This window comes from Marmota flaviventris, chromosome 14 (genome assembly GCF_047511675.1).
Source record: "Marmota flaviventris isolate mMarFla1 chromosome 14, mMarFla1.hap1, whole genome shotgun sequence".
NCBI classification, from domain to species: domain Eukaryota; kingdom Metazoa; phylum Chordata; class Mammalia; order Rodentia; family Sciuridae; genus Marmota; species Marmota flaviventris.
This window is the reverse complement of record NC_092511.1, coordinates 20751802-20771832: the sequence shown is the minus strand read 5'-3', so window position 1 is coordinate 20771832 and position 20031 is coordinate 20751802. Positions and strand designations below refer to the sequence as shown.

Here is a 20031-nt window from a genome sequence, read left to right as displayed (position 1 = left end):
CAAATATTTTTATATTGTATTAACTCGAATTATGACACAGATCGAGGTCTTCATCTTCCTTTGTCAGAAGACTCACATTCTTCTCATAAAGGCTTCACACAGGGCCTGGCCCCAAACCGCGTAAGCTCGGAACAAACACTAGTCAACTTTAATTGAACCGAATCGGGCGGGGTTTGCCGAGGCTGAGGGCGCAGGGGCGGGGACCACAAGGCTGATAACGCTGCAGGACGGACCGGAAGCGCCGCATCAGACACAAAGAAGCTTCACATAAAACGCCGAGGGGCCAAGACCAGGGAACAAGGCGGGGGCAACTGGGTGGCAGCTAGATGAGACAAGCCACCCTCCCCTAACCGCGAGAGGCGGGCCGCGGCCGTTGGCGGGCGTGGCCGCGCTAGTCTCGCGGGAGCGACGGTTGGGAGGGCCGTTGTTCCCGCGGGCGGGGCGAGTTGCTAAGGAAATGACTGCCTGCAGCGCCGCGCCGCGCCGCGCCGCGCCGGCCGGGCGGGGTCTGGAGCGGGGCCGTTTCCGCTTCCGCTCCCTCACTACTCCCGTCCCGTTACCGCCTCCTGGCCGGCCTCGCGCTTTTCACCGGCACCCTGCGTCGGCCCCGCAGCCGGGCCCGCTTCTGCCACGCGCGACCCCGGGGCTCCGGCTCCAGCGCCGGCTCGGGTCGCGCCCCATTCGCCTGTCCCCGAGGCCGCCGGCCAGCCGCCGCCATGGGTGCCTACCTTTCCCAGCCCAACACGGTGAAGTGTTCTGGGGACGGGGTCGGCGCCCCGCGCCTTCCGCTGCCCTATGGCTTCTCCGCCATGCAAGGCTGGCGCGTCTCCATGGAGGTGAGGCGGCAGGGGCCCATAGGCTGGCCGCTGCACGGCGGGAACCAGACGGAGAAAGGGAGTCGGGGAGATGGGGTCCTCCTCGGGAAAGGGTCTCCAGTCGAGAGTCTGCGGCCGCGGCAGTTTGGGGAGCGGTAGCGCGCGTAAGATCGGGGCCGAGAGGGACCTCCGTGCTTGGGGACCGTGGACCGGTGGCCAATGGAGGCAAGGGCTCTGCCATGTGGGGAGAGGCACCTTCCGCTCACTGAACTGCCCTCTCTCCCACGTCTTCGCGCCATCCTCTCGTGCCACCCAGCCTTCCAGGCTCATGAGTGGTGTGAGGATTTGTGTTAGAGTAAAGATGGAAAGAGGGACTCTTTATTCGTTTGTTTTTCCAGGAAGAGCCAAATAGATGGGAATGACTTTATTTTTTATTTTTAAAATATGTGATGTGGAGGCCTCTTTGGGCGAGGAACTTGACAGTGAAAGGAAGCCGGGCAAAAGTCTCTCATTATTAACACCTAAATCGCCTGGCCTTGGGCATCGCACGTTAATTTCAGACACTCAGCTTGACCTCCAAGACTTGTCACTTTTTTGTACTCTGTTTTGGGTGCCTTTTAGGACCTTTGGAAAACAAATTATGTCAATCACTAGACTTACTTTTTTATTACTCTTGGGAATTTTCTTTTTCTCGGGATTTCTCTAAAACTTATTCAGTACTTGTCGTTTGCCTGCATTTGTTATAGTTCAGTTTCTTTGATTTTAAATTATTTAATTTTTTTTTTCGTCACGACCTACTGAAAACAAATTTTCTTTCTTTCTTTTTAAGAAAATTTCACTTTGGAAAAATGAAACGTAAAAAAGAGTAGTGTTGGAGAAATGGATGTCAAATTACAAAGAACAGGAAAAACTGGTAGAAACGAAGGGGGAGAAAGACGGACAATCCATACCTTTGTGGAGCGCATTGTGAGGTCTAGGTAGAGGGGCTAGAGAAATGCTCTCTCTCTGGAATTGATTTACTAGTTTTCAGGTAATAGTCAAATACCAACTCCCTTGGGAATTTTTTTCCAAGTCCCTCGCTCCTCCCTGTGGTTAGCTCTGGAATGACAGTGTGGACTTAAATGGTTTGTTCTTGGACTCAAAATTTTATACCCACATAGACTTTGATAATAGTTCTGTCATTAGGTATAAAATTTCAAGAATGGAGGGAATCCTATAGTTCTTCCCATCTGGTTTGGTTGCCACATTTTACAGCCAGGAAATTGAGTCCCAGAAAGATTAGGACACTTGTGCCTTGGTGGAAAGAGTCTAAAGGATCAAAATTGTTCAAGCCACTTACTAGACATCATATGTGACAGACTGAAGCATAAAATTCATATTTCCCAGCCAGCACAGTATAAGGGGGTGCTTGGTAAATGTAATTGAGTTAAAGTGTCCAGATATAGCTTAAAAGGGAAAGCCTAAATGTAAGGCTGAGGTTTGGGTGGGAAGTCTGCAAGTTCCATTTCTATGGCATTTTCTGTTTGAGATTCAAGATGAATATCCTCAGCAAGGCTTTTTCTTCAAGTTTTCCACTTCCTTCTGTGGAATGGAAATGGTTTTTCCATTTCTTTGGAGCTCTTTCCCTCCCACCCCCCTAGTTTTCCTTATGAATTGAGTTGCATGGATATTCTGTTTCTAGGTCCTGTGCCCAGGGTTTCTGTGCTTCAGCTTCTCTGCTGGCCATTTCTATTTGTTTTTGTTTCTCCTGGTGAGTAGAGAGAGATCTTGTTAGACTATTTCTTGGATCCTAGTCTTCCTTCTGAGGGTTAACTGATGGCATTAAATCTTCTAATGTGATATTTCTGAACCCACCCTTGTTTGAATAGTTAAATATACCTAATTATGTTCTTTTGAAGTAGTTTGAGATCCTGTTCTGGCTTCCTTTTCTCTCTCCCTAAAGTATAACATAGTTTCTTTGCTATTGTAAGAAAATAACTATGACTTGTATCCTTTTAAGTGAATCTTTTCTTCAGAAAGTATACTTTTGAGTTGGGGATATAGCTCAATGGTTTTAACCATACATACAGTGTGCTCCGTTTCTTACTAACTTATAGAAACTTAATTCCACTAATTAAGTCTGTTTACTGTATATATTGGTCCTAATGAGTTAGTTAAGGTAAAATTATCATACCAGTACACCTTACAAAGGTTTCTAATATTCTGACTGATGCATAGATTCAGTATTAGAACTGTTTTACACCTTTTCTTGAGGCAGCCATCCATAGCTGGCATTATGTGTTTTCTGCTTCTCTCCATCCCTTCTTGATCTTGCATAGAAAAAAAATCCCAAGAAATCTTGTAAAATCAACTGTTAGAATTAATAAATAAGTGCAACAAGGTTGCAGGAAATAAAATCAATATACAAAACTCAATTGTGTATCTATCCGTTAGCAATGAACAATCCAAGAGGTTAGAAAAACAAATCTATTTATATAATAGATCTGCAAAATCTAACAAAAAGAACAAAAATTTATATGGGCTGGAGTGAGTCTTTGTTGTTCTTGGTTTTGGTACCTGGAATTGAACCCAGGGTCTTTGCCACTGAGCTACATCGCCAGTCCTTTTTATTTTTGAGACAGGCTCTCCTAAATTGCTGAGGCTGTCTTTGAACTTTGATCTTCCTGCCTCAGCTTCCCAAGCTGCTCTTTTTTTTTTTTTTTTTTTAAAGAGAGAGCAAGAGAGAGAGAATTTTTAATATTTATTTTTTAGTTTTCGGGGGACACAACATCTTTATTTGTATGTGGTACTGAGGATCGAACCCAGGCCGCACACATGCCAGGCGAGTGCACTACCACTTGAGCCACATCCCCAGTCCCCGAAGCTGCTCTTAACATTTGTGCTCTCTGGAAACAAATCTTTGGAAGTAAATCTAAAACATCCGTGATGTTTGATGGCTTTCTGTAGACTGTTGTGGATTTACCTATTCTAAACATTTATCTAAAAGGAATGATAAATATGTGCTTTATTGTTTTTTATTTAATTTTAAAATTTATTTTTGGATATTGGGAAGTGAACCCCCAAGGGTGCTTAACCACTGAGCCATGTTCCCAGCCCTTTTTTTTTTGGTACCAGGAATTGAAATCAGTGCCATTGGTTAAGTTGCCTAGAACCTCCCTAAGTTGCTGAGGCTGGCTTTGAACTTGCTATCCTCCTGCCTCACCCTCCTGAATTGCTTGCTGGGATTATAGGCCTGTGTCTCCACACCCAGCAATATGTACTTTTAATACTTGACTGCTTTTACTAAGCATTTTAAGGGTTGTCAATGTTGTATCATGATTTGATTAGTACTTCATTTTTTTATTGCTGAATAATATTACTTTGTGGGTGTGGGTGTGTGTGTTCATGTGTAATTTTTTTTTTTTTCCCCTTGGGATTGGATCCAGGGGTGCTTAACCACTGAGCCACATACCCAGTCCTGCCATATATATATATATATATATATATATATATATATATATATATATAGTCTCACTAAGTTGCTTAGGACCTCCCTAAGTTGCTGAGGCTGGCTTTGAACTTGTGATTCTCTTGCTTCAGCCTCCCAAACTGCTGGGATTATAGGTATACACCACCGTATCTGCATGTGTGTACATAATTTTTTTAATCCATATGACAGTTGAGACATTTGGATTTCCATATTTTGGCCATTAGGAGTAATGATATTATGAACATTAATGAGTAAATTTTTGTGAAAATATATCTTCATTTCTTTTGGGTATACACCTAAGACTGGAATTGCCGGGTGTAATATTGTGGAATATATATTTGGTCTTTTCCTGTCTCCTGACATATAACCATTAAAATCTTTAAAGTCACCAAAGTGACTTTATATGCTAATGAATTGACTGGTGACTACCCTCCAAGTAGAGCTACTACCACTTAGGTTGAGCACCCTTTTTTTTTTTTTTTAATATTTATTTATTTTTTTAGTTCTCCGCGGACACAACATCTTTTTTTGTATGTGGTGCTGAGGATCAAACCCAGGCCGCACGCATGCCAGGCGAGCGCGCTACCGCTTGAGCTACCTCCCCAGCCCCAGGTTGAGCACCCTTGGCCAGTGATTTAATCAACAGTGCCCATATAATGAAACTTCCATTAAAAACTGAAAGGAGGGCTGGGGATGTGGCTCAAGGGGTAGCGCGCTCACCTGGCATGCGTGTGTCCCGGGTTTGATCCTCAGCACCACATACAAACAAAGATGTTGTGTCCGCCGAGAACTAAAAAATAAATATTAAAGAAAATTCTTTCTCTCTCTCTTAAAAATAACAACAACAACAACAAACTGAAAGGAGAGCTTTGGGGAGCTTCTGAGTACCTGAATGTGAGATTCTTGAAGGTGGCATGCTCACCTTCCCACATCAGTGTCTTATACGTATTTTCATCTATTTTTTAAAAAATATTTTTTAGTTGTAGTTAGATACAATAGCTTTATTTTATTTATTTTTATGTGGTGCTGAGGATCGAACCCAGGGCCTTGCACATGTTAGGCGAGCGCACTACCGCTGAGCCACAACCCCAGCCCCTTTTTTTCTCTTTTTAATGCTGGGGCTTGAATCCAGGAGCTTTTACCACTGAGCTAGTCCCCAGTCCTTTTTCTTTCTTATTTTGAGACAGGATCTTGCTAAGTTGCTGAGGCAGACTTCATACTTGTGATCCTCCTACCTCAGCCTCCCAAGTTGCTGGGATTATAGGTGTGCATCACTGTGCCACAAGTTCTCTTTGTATTATCTTTCATAATAAACCAGCAAATATAAGTGTTTCCTTGAGGTCTGTGAGCCACTTTAGCAAATTATTTTAATCCAAGGAAGGGAGAGTAGAAAATTAGATTTTTTGCCAGTTTATCTGAAGCACAAGTAAAACAACCTGGGGTTTGTGATTGGTTTTAGGAGTGGGGGGCAATTTTGTAGGACTGTGCCCTCACCCTGAGGGATCTGATGCCATCTCCATCTAGGTAGACAGTGTCAGAATTGAGGTGATTTAGAGAACACTCAGCTAATGTCTACTGCCTAAGGACTACTTGCTTGGTAAGTGGGAAAAACCTTGAGGTCACAATTATTTTGCCTTGTAGAGTAAATAAGGAGAAAAAATTCATTTTTTTACCCCTTTGACAGCCATGTAGTAAGCACACATTTAACATTTTGAGGTACTACTAAACTTCCAAAGTGGCCAGCCCCATTTTATATTCCCACCAGTAATATATGAGTGTGCCATTTTTTCCATGTTCACCTATACTTGTCTTTTTATAATAGCTACTCTAGTGCATATAAAGTGAAATCTCATTGTGGTTTTGATGTTTGAGCATTGTTTTTTAGTGTGCCTATTGGCCATTTGTATAGCTCCCTTGGAGAAATGTCTATTTAGATTTTTGTCCCTTTTTTTTTTTTTTGGTACCAGAGATTGAATCCAGGGGTGCTTAACCACTGAGCCACATTCCCAGCCCTTTTTTATATTTTATTCAGAGACAGGTCTCGCTGAGTTGCTTAAGGACTCGCTAAGTTGCAGAGGCTGGCTTTGAACTTTTGGTCTTCCTGCCTCAGCCTCCCGAGTTGCTGAGATTACAGGTCTTTGTTCATTTTTAATTGGATTGAGGTGTAAGAGTATATCTGGTTACAAGTCTCAAGTGTATGATTTGCAAATATTTCTTCCATTTTTTGGATCGCCTTTTCATTTTCTCAATAGTGTCCTTTGAAGCACAGAAGTTTTAAATTTTGATGTAGCCCAACTTAACTGTTCCCCCCACCTTGTCTTATGTACTTTTGGTATATATATCTAAAAAAAAGCTTTGCCTAAACCAAAGTCACAAAAATTTATTCTTAGGTTTTCTCCCAACGGTTTTGTATTATTGGTTCTTACATTTACAACTATGATCTTGTTTTGATTTAATTTTTGCGTATGGCGTAAGTAAGTGATCCAACTGCCCCCGCCCCCCACGTGGATATCTAGTTGTCTCAGCATTGTTTGGTAAAAAGACTTATTTTTCCTCTTTGGATTTTAGAGGCATCACTGTCAAAAGATCAATCAACTATAAATATATGAGGGCTTATTTCTGGACTTTCAATTCAGTTTCATTGATCTATATGGCTTTATGCAAATTCCACACAATCTTGATCATTGTGTCTTTGTAGAAAGTTTTGAAGTTGGGAAGTATGAGTGTTCCAAATTTATTTTTGTTTCTTCTTTTTTGGGTTCCTTACATTTTCATGTCAATAGTATTTGCTTGTCAGTTTTTCAAAAAGGTACCTGGAGTTTTGACATACTCTACTGAATCTGTAGATCAATTGGGTAGTATTATTGTCTTAGTAATATTGTCTTCCAGTTCATAAACATGAACTGTTTTTTCATTTATTTAGATCTGTAATTTTTTCAGCAATGCTTTATAGTTTTCAGAGTTCATGTTTATTTCTTTTGTTAAATTTAACCCCTCCCTTTTTTGTGGTGATGGACATAACTTTCTTTCTTTCTTTTTTAAAAATATTTTTTAGTTGGGCTAGGGTTGTGGCTCAGTGGTAGTGTGCTTGCCTAGCATGCGTGGGTTTGATCCTTAGCACTATATAAAAACAAAATAATGAGTCCACCTAAAACTAAAGATACATAATAAATAAATAAATATTTTTAAAAATTAAAAATAAGATATTTTTTAGTTGCTGATAGACCTTTATTTTATTTACTTATCTATATGTGGTGCTGAGAATTGAACCCAGGGCCTCACACATGCTAGGCAAGCACGCTACCACTGAGTTACAACTCCAGCCCATATAAATTTATTTCTTGGTGTTTTGATCTTTTGGTTAGATTTTTCAGATCTATTATATAAATAAATTTGCTTTTTAACCTCTTGGATTGTTCATTGCTAGTGGATAGATACACAATTGAGTTTTGTATATTGATTTTATGTTCTGAAACTTTGCTGAACTTATTTATTAATTCTAATAGTTGATTTTACATGATTTCCTGTTTTTTTTTTCTATGCAAGATCATGTTATCTGCAAATACTTTTACTTTCTTCTTTTCAATCTAAATAAATGCTTTTTATTTTTCTTTCCAAATTGCCCTTGTTAGGACCTCCAAGTACAGTGGTGAAAGTCTGACATCCTTGATAAAATTCTTGATCTTAGGGGGAAAGTTTTTGCTAGTGTGTTAACTATGGGCTTCTGTAGATGAACTCTTTTTAACAGGCTGAAAAAGTCCTCTTTTATTCCCTTTTATTCTCCTGTGATGAGTGGGCATTGAATTTTGTCAAATGTTTTTTACCTGTTGAGATGATGATGTGGTAATCCTAGTGACTCAGGGAGGTTGAGGCAGGATTGCTGCAAGTTCTGGAGCCACCTCTGAAAGTTAATGAGACCCTCAAAATGAAAAATGATAAGGGCTAGGGATATAGCTCAGCGGTAGAGTGCCCGTGTGTGTGTGTGTGTGTGTGTGTGTGTGTGTGTGTTGCGGAGGGGAGGGGTTGTTCCATTCCTAGAACTGCCAAAAAGAGAGATCATGTGGTTTTCTTCTTTATTCTGTTGATATGATATATATTAATTCTTGCATGTTAAACCAACCTTACATATTCTACTTGGTCATTGTGTGTAATCCTTTTTAAGTGTTCCTGGATTTGGTTTGCTACTATTTTGAAGAGAATTTCTATGTTTATATTCATAAGAGATATTGGTCTATAGTTTTCTTATGATATGTTTGTTTGGTTTTGATATCCGGATAATTTGGCCTCATAGAATGAATTGAAAAGTGTTGCCTCCTTTTCTGTTTTGGAAGAACTGCTATAGTTGTCCTTTGATATTCACAAAAGGGATATATTCCAGGAGCTGCTGTCGATACCAAAATATCACCTCTAAATTGCTTATAATACCTAATATAGTAAGTCTACATATATTCAGTACAGATGAATTTTTTTTTCTCTGAATAGTTTTCTGATTCACAGTCATTTGAATCCAGGGATATGGAACCTGTAGATGTAGAGAGCCAACTATATTAATGATTATTATTATTATTATTATTTTTAATCTGGAAGAATTCACCAATGAAGCTATCTGAGTAGGCTTCTCTTTGTTAAAAGGTTTTGTTTGTTTGGTCCTGGGGATTGAACCCATGGGACATTTTACCACAGAGCTTCTTCTCCAGCCCTTTTTATTTCTTATTTTAAGATAGGGTCTTGCTAAGGTGCTGAGGTTGACCTTGAACTTATGATCCTCCTGCTTTAGCCTCCTGAGTTGCTGAGATTACTGGCTTGCATCACCTGGCCTGGCTAGTTTTTTTAAAATTGTGGTAAAAATATACATAACAAAATTTGCACCTTCATTACTTAAAAAAATATGCAGTTTAGTAGTGTTAAGTACATTGATATTGTGCAGCCAATCTCCAAAACTTTTTGTCTTGCAAGACTGAAACTGTACGCATTAAATGATTCCCCTTTCCCATTTTCCTGAGCCACTGGCAACCATCATTCTACTTTGTGTGTCTGTGATTTTGACTTTCTAACTACCTCATATAAGTGGAATTGTACAGTATTTGTCTTTTTGTGCTGGTTGATTTCATATAGCATACTCTCTTCAAGGTTTGACCAGATTGTGGCCTGTGTCAGAATTTCCTTCCTTTTTAGGACTGAATGAGAGCCAGGTGCAGTGGCACACACCTGTAATCCTAGTTGCTCAGGAGCCGAGGCAGGAGGATCACAATTTCAGAATCAATAATTTAGCAAGGTCCTGAGCAACTTAGTGAGGCCCTGCCTCAAAATAAAATATAAAAAGGGCTGGGGATGTTGCTAAGGGCCCCCAGGTTCGATCCCTAGTACCAAAAAACAAAGACTGAATAATCTCCATTACATGTCTATGTCATATTTTGTCCATATCTGTTGTTGGACACTTGGGCTGCCTTTGCTTTTTGGCTCGTGAATAAAGCTGCTATGAACACGGGTGTAGAAAATCTTTTTGATATCATTTTCAAATTGGGGGGGGGTTACTACCCAGAAGTGGAATTGCTGCATCATAATATAATTCTATTTTTAATTTTTTGAGGAGCTGCCACAATGTTTTCAGCAGGAGCTGTTCCAATTTGCATTCCTACCAACAGTTTCCAAAAGTTCCAATTTTTCCACATCCTCACTAACAATTGTTGTTACTTTTTTCTTTTTTTTTTTTTTTTCTTTTTTGAGGGCCAAACAGTACAAACCCAGCCCTCACATAACTTTTTTTTGGAAGACTTTTTAAATCAAAAACGTAGTTCCCTTTCCAACTGTCTTCAAGTCTTTTATCTTGATATGTAAAGATTAGATAAATGTATGTGTCATAAATCAAAGTGGTTGATTCTGAGAAAACAGGAGCATTTTTTTTTTTTTTTGTAACTTGAGGAGATTGGCATTAGGGAATATAACCTGGATGTTTAGTTGCATAGGAGATTAGAAGGGCTGTGGGATATGATTCATCAAGGCCAGGCCTAATAGCCTTGACTCAGGTGAGTCTCTTCTAGACCATCATAGTGGTTATTGTGTAAGGATATAGCTAGGAAATGAAGGGGCGGGCCTCATTAAGGTAGTTGTCCTAGGACAGTTGAGAACTCATCATCTGTCTTAGTCCATTTTGTGTTACTACAACAAAATACCTGGAGTTGGATACTTTATAAAGAAAGATCTACCCAGGTGCATTGGCTGTAATCCTACCTACTCAGGAGGCTGAGAGGAGGACTGCAAGTTCAAGGCCAGCCTGGGCAACTTAGCAAGATTCTTTCTCAAAATAAAAATTTAAAGGACAGCTAGGGATGTAACTCATAGTGGAGCACTTGCTTAGCATGCACCCTGGGTTCAATCCCTAGTACCCTTCTCCACACACAGAAAGAGGTTTATTTAATTCACAGTTATAGAGTTCATGACCATGGTGCTTGAATTGCCTGGCTCTGGTGAGGCAGCTTGCAGGAGCACAAGTAGAAGAGATCATTTGGCAAGACAGGAATAAAGAGATCAGAGAGGCTAGCTAGGCTCCCTCTTTTTATGACAACCCAGTCTTGTAGGAACTAATATACTCCTACCAGATTTGACCCACTCCTGCTGGCGAATGGAGCCCCATGACCGAATTACCTTCCACTAGACTCCACCTCTTTAAGGTTTACCACTATACTGGGTCTAAGCCTTCAGTATGAACTTCTGGGCAGCAAACCATACCTAAACTATGGCCCCATCCTGGGCAGAGATAGAAAGTCTGCTGTATTGCAGTGGTATAAGGGCCCCAGAGTTATAGATTTAAAATATAGCCTTTGCTTTCATGTTGATTTAAATCCAGTTTTGGACTTAGGACTCCTTCTCTCCCCCATGGAATATTAGCTGACAATACAAGGTAGCATCTACTGAATGCTCATTTTTGGGAGAGGCAAGAAATACAAAAAGGGTTTAAAGCATTAGTGTGATTTGGAAAGGTCTCTTGGAGGTGGTGATGTAAGAAAAGAGTATAATAGAAAAATGGGAGAAGAAAATATTTGGAGGGATAGGAGGAAATGACTAGGTAGACTTGCTTTCTACTTTGCTGGGGAGGGAAGAGAGTGTCAGTGTCAAGAAAGCAGTAGTTGGGGAGTGTTTGGGAATTAAGAGATTAGTTTATAAAATGGATAGGAACATGCTTAAGTGCCTTAAAGGAAAGTAATTCAGAAACTATGTGATGAAATCTATCAAGGAAAATTCAGAAGTCTCAGTGATGAATGGTGAATGACAGCCAGGAAGTTAAGGATAACTGTTATTAGGTATTACCCCCATCCACTGGAAGGAAGAAGAGCTGTAGAGAAAGAACTGGTTTGAGTTCTGAGTTTATAGGAACTTTGAAGTAGAGAAGAGATTTCCTGTAGAAAAAGGCAATTGGAGATATATAACCAGTTTCTCCTAGAATCCAAGGCCAAAGGGCTATTTGGATTACTGTTATGATTATTACCTTCTCATAAAGTAAGATCTTGACTAAAAAAATTTTAGATTAGAGGTATAAAATGTTAATCTAGGAAGAGAGGAGCCAGAGGTAAATGATAGGCTAGATAAATCTACAAAGTAGCTTTGAGGTAGAATGGGGAAGATGAGGTAGTTCTGGAGTATAATACCATTGAACTTCAGTGGAGTGGGAAAAGTTTGCAACTGGCTGTGTATACTAAGAGTCACTACAGAATAAGAAAAAATGTTGACTAGAAGTGGTGGTCACAGTCAACATGATCTCATGCATTTTATGAGTAGTAATATTTAGTGATTAATACCTTCTGATTCAAGGGTAAAGAAAGCAGTTGGTGGGGTTATTCTAGATTGCTAAGTGACAGTGTTGAAGTACTTGGCTCTGGCTCAGAAAGAGACAGAGAAAGCCAAGGGTAAAGGTCATAAACACAGATGTGAAGGGAAATTGAAGTGCTCTGAGAAGATGGAATTGTTCCAAGTGAGAATATAGATTAAAATCTCACCAAGAGGGCTGGGGTTATAGCTCAGTGATAGAGCACTTGCCTAGCATGTGTGAGGCACTGAGTTCGATCCTCTGCACCACATAAAAATAAATAAAAATAAGGGTATTATGCCGTCTACAACTAAAAATTAAAAAATAAAACCTCACCAAGAAGTAAAAGAGAGAGTAATGTGGAATAGTTCTAGGAAGTGAGAAAATTTCTATATAAGATGAATCTTGATTGTGGTCATTTCTCTTTGAGAAAAATGGTAGAGAAAAAATTGTGAACCAGGTGCTAAATTTCAAAGTAGGATATATATTTTAAAAGCAAGTTCCAGTTTAAGAAGGTTTTTACATGTTTTTTTGATCATCCTCACAACAATCCTACAATAACGTAAGAAATGCAGATGTTGTTATTCTATATTACAGAGAATAAAATTAAGGCACACCACAGATAGCTGGCCAGAGATCATACAGAATAGTTTGTCCTCCATATCCATAGGTTCTGCATCTGTGGATTCAACCAATCTTAGATCAAAAATATTCAGAAAAAAATGTGGTTGTACTGAACATGTATAACAACTATTTACATAGCATTTACATTGTTAGTATAGGTAATGTAGAAATGATTTAAAGTAAACAGGAGGTTGTGTATGGGCTATATGCAAATTATGTGCCATTTTTTTAATATTTATTTTTTAGTTGTAGTTGGACACAATATCTTTATTTTATTTAATGTGCTACTGAGGATTGAACCCAGGGCCTCACATGTGCTAGGCGAGCACTCTACTGCTGAACCATAACCCCATCCCCTGTGCCATTTTGTATAAAGGACTTGCACATCTACAGATTCTGGTATCCATAAGGGATCCTGAAATCAGTCTGACATGGATACTAAGGGATAACCAATCGTATGTAGTAGAATGGTGATTCAAGGCCAGTTCATAGGTTCATTTTACGATTATTTATAATGGAACAGTGTGGCTTATTTTACAAAAAGCTGAAAACACATGTTGAAAAGTAGAAAATAATAATTATTACCAAAATCTTATTCTCCATTGTTTGATATATGAGCTTCCATGCTGATATACACATACAGATACCTTTAATTTTTTTTTTTTCTTTTTATCACAATATATTGTGAACTCTTTACCTTTTTTTTTTTATTTTTAAGTGGTGCTGGGGATTAAACCAGAGCCTCATGCATGCTAGGCAAGACTCCGTCATTGAGCCATATTCCAGCCTGGTTGGATTGTTTTCAGGAAAGGGCAAAGTAAGCTGCCGCATACTTTTATGTAGATCTTAGAATTTCATCCAACTTTGCCTTCCAACAAAACATTAGTGTGGCAAGGCCATTACCAGCTTCTCTTTAGGTGGTATACCCAAGGGTAGGAGGTGGAAAGGCTGAAGGTAGGGGGTGTTATAAATTCTAGTTGACAAGGACTAAACATAGTATAGTTTTTCATTTTTAAAATTTTTGAGACACGGTTTTGCTAAGTTGCTGAGGCAGACCTTAAACTTGTGATCCTTCTGACTCAGCCTCTTGAATTGCTGGGATTATAGGCCTGTGCCACTGTGTCCAGCAAAACAGTTTGATAACTCTGTGTGTGTGTGTGTGTGTAAGTATGTGTATAGCTTTAATTTCTAGTTATTTGACTTTTAGTGTTTTAGGATTCTCTTAGAAACTTTTCAGTTGGTAAGGCCTTGTCTGTTTTTGCTGACTTAATATTTTCTTCCTTGAAGGTCACTGATTTCTCAAAGAATGAGTCTGGAAATAACTTTAAATATTCTTTTTTTCCCCCCCTGATTCTTCCTATAATTCTCACAAATCCAAAATGGTTAGGTCTTGGTTAGAGGAGCTAAATATTCTCTTATTTGGACTGTGATCTCTTAGGCAGAGGCTGCTAGATTGTAGAAACAGTGATCTGATTCTGTTTCCCTTCCTTTGTTTCCCCTTCCATACTTTTCCTCCTTCCCAATCTCTCTTTTGTATTCGTATTTTATCATTACATCTTCCTTCTTCCTAGGCCATTTAGGCCAGCCAGGTTCATGATATAAGATGTAAAGGCAATTTTTATGATCTGAGGTTTATGAGGAAGAATGTTCTTTGATCTTGAGACATGCTGATTATGTTCTTTTCCTAGGATGCTCACAACTGTATACCTGAATTGGATAGTGAGACAGCCATGTTCTCTGTCTACGATGGACATGGAGGTAACTTTAGCAGATCATATTGGTAACATTGTAGGATCACCAATTCCCAGACTTGCAGACTGACTTGGCAAGAAGAGCTTTTTATATTTTTTATTTCCAGGGTTCTAACCCTGATAACATTTCTTGCCTGGTATTTTTTTTCCCTGCCATTTCCTTTCCCCATATAGGGTATTTGTTTGGTTAATAATATACCCACTCTTGAATTCATCTAAATATCCTCTTCCTAAATTATCATTTATCTTTTTTTTTTTTTTTTTTTAACTGAAGAACTAAGTGTACAGGTAAGAAAAGACAGGGGCTATATTAATGTACCCCTGAGAGCAGTGTTGGTGAAATTCATTTTCTGTGTCAGAACTTCCCAAACGTTGTTCTTCAAATGGGTTTTAGGTTTGCTAAGATGTTGGTTCCCCTCTACCCTTGGAGTTTACTTTAGTATGGTATATAAATATATATTTTTTAAAATAAATTTTTTGGTACTGGGGATTGAACCCAGGGGAACTTTACCACTGAGCTACATCTCTAGTCCTTTTTATTTTTTATTTTGAGACAGGGCCTTGCTAAGTTGCTGAGGTTGGCCTGGAACTTGCGATCCTCCTGCCTCAGCCTCCTGAGTCACTGGGATTACAGGTGTGTGCCACTGTGCCTGGCTCACTTTTTTTTTTCTTTTTGGTGGTAGTACTGGGGATTGAACCCAGAGCCTAGCACATGCTAGGAAAGTGCTATACCACTGAGCCACATCCCTCAGCCTTTTTTTATTTTGAGATAGGGTCTTATAAGTTGCCCCAGCTGGTCTCAAACTTGCAATCCTTCTGCCTCAGCCTCCCAAGTAGTTTGATCATAGGCAAGTGCCATCATGTGTGACTTATATCACTTTGTGTTTGGTAAGCAGTACTTTGGATAACCTAACCTTTCTTCTAGGGGAGGAAGTTGCCTTGTACTGTGCCAAATATCTTCCTGATATCATCAAAGATCAGAAGGCCTATAAGGAAGGCAAGCTACAGAAGGTCTGTCTTCTTACACTGTTCATTTGCCACTTGTATGGATTTTTCCTTGTTTTCTAACCCTTGGCTTTCCCTTTCTCTTTGACTTCTACCTGTTGCTTATTTAAAGAATTATGTGCCTACCTAAAGGAAGTTTTTTCCCACTTGGGTCTTATTCAGTCTGCCTTCTTATTCCTAGGTCTCTGAATTATTTTATATCTGTGGGTGTCTCCCAGTGTGTACTTGCCTCATAACATTTTGCTTATATTCAGGCTTTAGAAGATGCCTTCTTGGCTATTGATGCCAAATTGACCACTGAGGAAGTCATTAAGGAGTTGGCACAGATTGCTGGGAGACCCACTGAGGATGAAGATGAAAAAGAAAAAGTAGCTGATGAAGATGATGGTGAGTGTGGCATACTCTGTTTGAAAGGAAATTAGCATTTCATTATCAATTCTGAGAGAGAATGGCTTCCTAGGGATCTGGGGAGTCCTCACAATGAAGAACCCTATGGTGTTCTCCTGTTCTACATGTGGTTTTGAAAAGGAGGGAGAGAATTAATCTTGTTGTGCTTAGTATCATAATTCTAAGCATTTTTATATACATTATCTTTTGGCATTGTGATGGGTCTTCATGGTTCCTGTTGTTATTTATGTGACCTTTTTTCTAAGACTGGAGTAATCATTAGCCCCAGTAGCCAGTAATTAAGCCTGGACTCTAGGCCTAAAGTAGCATCGTGGGCTTATTGGGTTCTCAGACAGAATAGTAGGGGTTTCAGCTTAACAATAACAAACGAAAATGAGAGGGGAAATACAGTAACTAGTATTCCCTTGACTAAGAAGCAGATAAAAGACAAAGACCAAAAGAGGTCTGTGGAGGAGAAGGAAGCTAGGAGATGTTCTTCTGAGACCTGATAAGTGAAAGGAGCCTCAGGAGTGGGAGGTTGTGGGGAAGTTGAAATTCAGGCTGTGAGGATATCTTGGTGTAGTGAGAGAGACTTATCCCATGAGAAGTCTGGCATGGGGGCTCTGATATAGCCTCTTCCCTGCAGTGGACAATGAGGAGGCTGCATTGCTGCATGAAGAGGCTACCATGACTATTGAAGAACTGCTGACACGCTACGGGCAGAACTGTCACAAGGGCCCTCCCCACAGCAAATCTGGAGCTGGGACAGGCGAGGAACCAGGGTCCCAGGGCCTCAATGGGGAGGCAGGACCTGAGGACCCATCTAGGGAAACTCCATCACAGGAAAATGGCCCCACAGCCAAGGCCCACACAGGCCTTTCCTCCAACTCCGAACGTGGGACTGAGGCAGGCCAAGTTGGTGAGCCTGGCACTCCCACTGGTGAGGCTGGGCCTTCCTGCTCTTCAGCCTCTGACAAGCTGCCTCGAGTTGCTAAGTCCAAGTTCTTTGAGGACAGTGAGGATGAGTCAGATGAGGCGGAGGAGGAAGAGGAAGACAGTGAGGTAAGGGCCTGTGAGGGCAGGCAGATGATGAAGTTGAAGAGAGGGCTTGTTCGATTACCATTGTAGCTTTCAACTCTTCCCCCAAGACCCACTGTATTCTAAGCTTTACCCTTGAAGGCATGTACCATTAGCCCTCTTATCTCTTCCTTTGTTGATACTATAAAAGAAAGATCTAGTTCTGGCCTTTCAGAGTCTGTCTCCTAGAGAGAACAAGAAGGTAGTTGTTACTTTGGATATTTAGGTGTTTCCTTCTCTGGATAATTTATATTCTGGCCATATTGCCTGGAAGGTGCTTTTTGGCAGCCCTGGCCTTTCCTAGGACTTCTTGGTGGTGACTGCTTGAGTATACTTCAGGATATCAGTTACATTCATCTGAGGGCCCCCTCTCCCCCACAGATTTGCTTGATCATACAGTTGTATTTTTCAGTGTTTTGAGGGTCTATGTTGAGTTAGGGCCTCTTGGTGTTTTGTGTATGAGTGGGGGTAGGGGGGCAGGGCATCATCCCAGTTCAGCAGCCTGGGATCCTCCTCCTGGCAGGAATGTAGTGAAGAAGAGGATGGCTACAGCAGTGAGGAGGCAGAAAATGAGGAAGAAGAAGATGACACTGAGGAGGCTGAAGAGGATGATGATGATGAAGAAGAGGAGGAGGAGGAGGAAGAAGAAGAAATGATGGTGCCTGGGATGGAAGGCAAAGAGGAGGTGTGTGGGGAGGGGACCAGTGAGTCTGGAAAAGCCAAGAGGCAGATGCAGATCCTCTAATATTTATTTTGAGATGATGTCTTTGATATCTTCAGTTGTGGTCAAGTGGATTTATTCTTCAAGGGGAACTAGGTAGTAAAATCTTTTGGGCAGAATTATCTAAAAAAGGGGAGGGAACATGTTGCTATCTCTGGAGAGATGAAATCTGTGCTTCTCCTGTTTATTAAAGCTCTATAGCATAGGTGACTGGCCAGGAGTGCACCAAGGAGGGACTGTCGTTCTAAAGCTCCAATAATGCTTCCTTTCTTCCTCTTAAGCCTGGCTCTGACAGTGGCACGACAGCGGTGGTGGCTCTCATACGAGGCAAGCAGTTGATTGTAGCCAATGCAGGAGACTCTCGCTGTGTGGTGTCTGAGGCTGGCAAAGCTTTAGATATGTCCTATGATCACAAACCAGAGGATGAAGTGGAACTAGCACGCATCAAGAATGCTGGTGGCAAGGTCACCATGGATGGACGAGTCAATGGGGGCCTGAACCTCTCCAGAGCTATTGGTAAGGACCAAGAAACTGGGGAAAGACTTCTGGGGTTTTGTTTTCAGTCTCAGACTACCTAGTAGGGAACTTTATTTAATCTTCATAGCCATTGGATCTTTCAAAGTAGTTTCACATCTTCTACCTCTGTCCTTAAATTTTTCTTTGTGAAATAGCTAAGGGAGATATCATTATCTTGATACTTTCTGGATGATGAAAAAGACAAGTGAGAATTAAGAGTTCAGCAACCATAAGGCTGGAACTAGAAAAACTAGAACCCAGTTCTCCATTTCACTGGATTGTAGAACTATGAAAACAATGAATGGTAATGACAGGTTTAACATTCAAAACACAAGTTTGTGGAAAGTATTCAAATTACATGCCAGCCAACCCTTTTTTCCTTTAGGAGACCATTTCTACAAGAGAAACAAGAACCTGCCACCTGAGGAACAGATGATTTCAGCCCTTCCAGACATCAAGGTGTTGACTCTCACAGATGACCATGAATTTATGGTCATTGCCTGTGATGGAATCTGGTGAGCACTGGCAGAATGCCCTCCACATGCTCTTTCTGCAGCGATACTTCTGTAGGGTTCAGAGCTGCTGTAAGGAGATCTCTCGGTGAGTCAAGACCAAGACAAGGCAGAGCTGAGGAGAATTTCTTTAGTTGTAGACATTAGTTTGGGTCTTGGCCTCTGTCCACACTCCTCTACTCTGCCTTGGTGGGATCAAAGAAGATTTTGACTATTGTTTTTGACCCCAGGAATGTGATGAGCAGCCAGGAAGTTGTAGACTTTATTCAATCAAAGATCAGCCAGCGTGATGAAAATGGGGAGCTTCGGTTATTGTCATCTATCGTGGAAGAGGTGAGTCTAAGGGTGGAGAAGAGAAGGTGCTGATCTGCACAGCCAAGGTTTTCTTTTTTTCACTTGGGCTAAGACCAGACCCTGGGAGAACTATTAATTACTGATAGGCACCAGATCCTGACTAGAAAGTTCTACCTTCCCTCACGTCCCTGACTTAGCTTTATACCTCATGACATCTGTTGTCCTTTCCATTCCTTCTGGCACCTTAGTCTTAGCAGTGCCAGCCCTCTTGTGGGATTGTAGGTTCCCAGGAAGGTGTTCAAATCCTGTGGCTGAGTTGCCCCATCCCTTTTGTAGCTGCTGGATCAGTGCCTGGCACCAGACACTTCTGGGGATGGTACAGGGTGTGACAACATGACCTGCATCATCATTTGCTTCAAGCCCCGAAACACAGCAGAGCTTCAGCCAGAGAGTGGCAAGCGGAAACTTGAGGAGGTGCTCTCTGTTGAGGGAGCAGAAGAGAATGGCAACAGTGACAAGAAGAAGGCCAAGCGGGACTAGCAGTCATCTAGATCCCTGCCCATCTAGACTGTTTTCTGAGCCCTCCGGACCTGAGACTGAGTTTTGTCTTTTTCCTTTAGCCTTAGCAGTGGGTATGAGGTGTGCAGGGGGAGCTGGGTAGCTTTCCTCGGCCAGCCTGTTCCAAAGAGGGCTCTCCCTCCGCACAGCAGTCCGGGAGCCTCTGCTGTCCTCCCCAGCCTCCTTGCTCCTTCGGGCTCATCACCGGTTCTGTGCCTGTGCTCATGTTGTGTTGGAGGGAAGGACTGGCGGTTCTGGTTTTTACTCTGTGAACACTTTATTTAAGGACATTCTTTTTTATTGGCGGCGCCATGGCCCCCAGCCGCTTGCACCCGCTCTCTGTTGTACACTTTCAATCAACACTTTTTCAGACTAAAGGCCAAAACCTAATTGTGCCCTTGGTGTCCTTTTTTTCCTGCTGCCATGGCCTGAGACACGGCCGCACCCGGAGCATCTAGCGAGCTCCTCCCTGTTTGCGCGCGTGCTTGTGTGTCGCGC

At 41.2% G+C, this 20031-nt stretch overlaps 1 protein-coding gene across 1 annotated transcript; it reads left to right on the top strand.

Annotated features, from left to right (window-relative positions):
* Nucleotides 1-537: 537 nt before the first annotated feature.
* Ppm1g (protein phosphatase, Mg2+/Mn2+ dependent 1G) lies at nt 538-19923 on the top strand. Its single transcript, XM_027933386.2, has 10 exons — nt 538-836; nt 14401-14470; nt 15389-15474; nt 15723-15855; nt 16502-16917; nt 17456-17617; nt 17935-18169; nt 18555-18684; nt 18912-19014; nt 19312-19923. Exons 1-10 carry the CDS (start codon nt 717-719, stop codon nt 19513-19515), a joined length of 1659 nt encoding a protein of 552 aa, XP_027789187.1. The 5' UTR covers nt 538-716; the 3' UTR covers nt 19516-19923.
* The last annotated feature ends 108 nt before the right edge of the window (nt 19924-20031 follow it).

Bases quoted from the DNA above. Each gene is read 5' to 3' on its own strand.
- Ppm1g (XM_027933386.2), top strand. From the start codon at position 717: ATGGGTGCCTACCTTTCCCAGCCCAACACGGTGAAGTGTTCTGGGGAC. The intron at 837-14,400 runs GTGAGGCGGCAG...TTCTTTTCCTAG, and splicing joins GCTGGCGCGTCTCCATGGAG to GATGCTCACAACTGTATACC. The intron at 15,856-16,501 runs GTGAGTGTGGCA...TCTTCCCTGCAG, and splicing joins AGTAGCTGATGAAGATGATG to TGGACAATGAGGAGGCTGCA.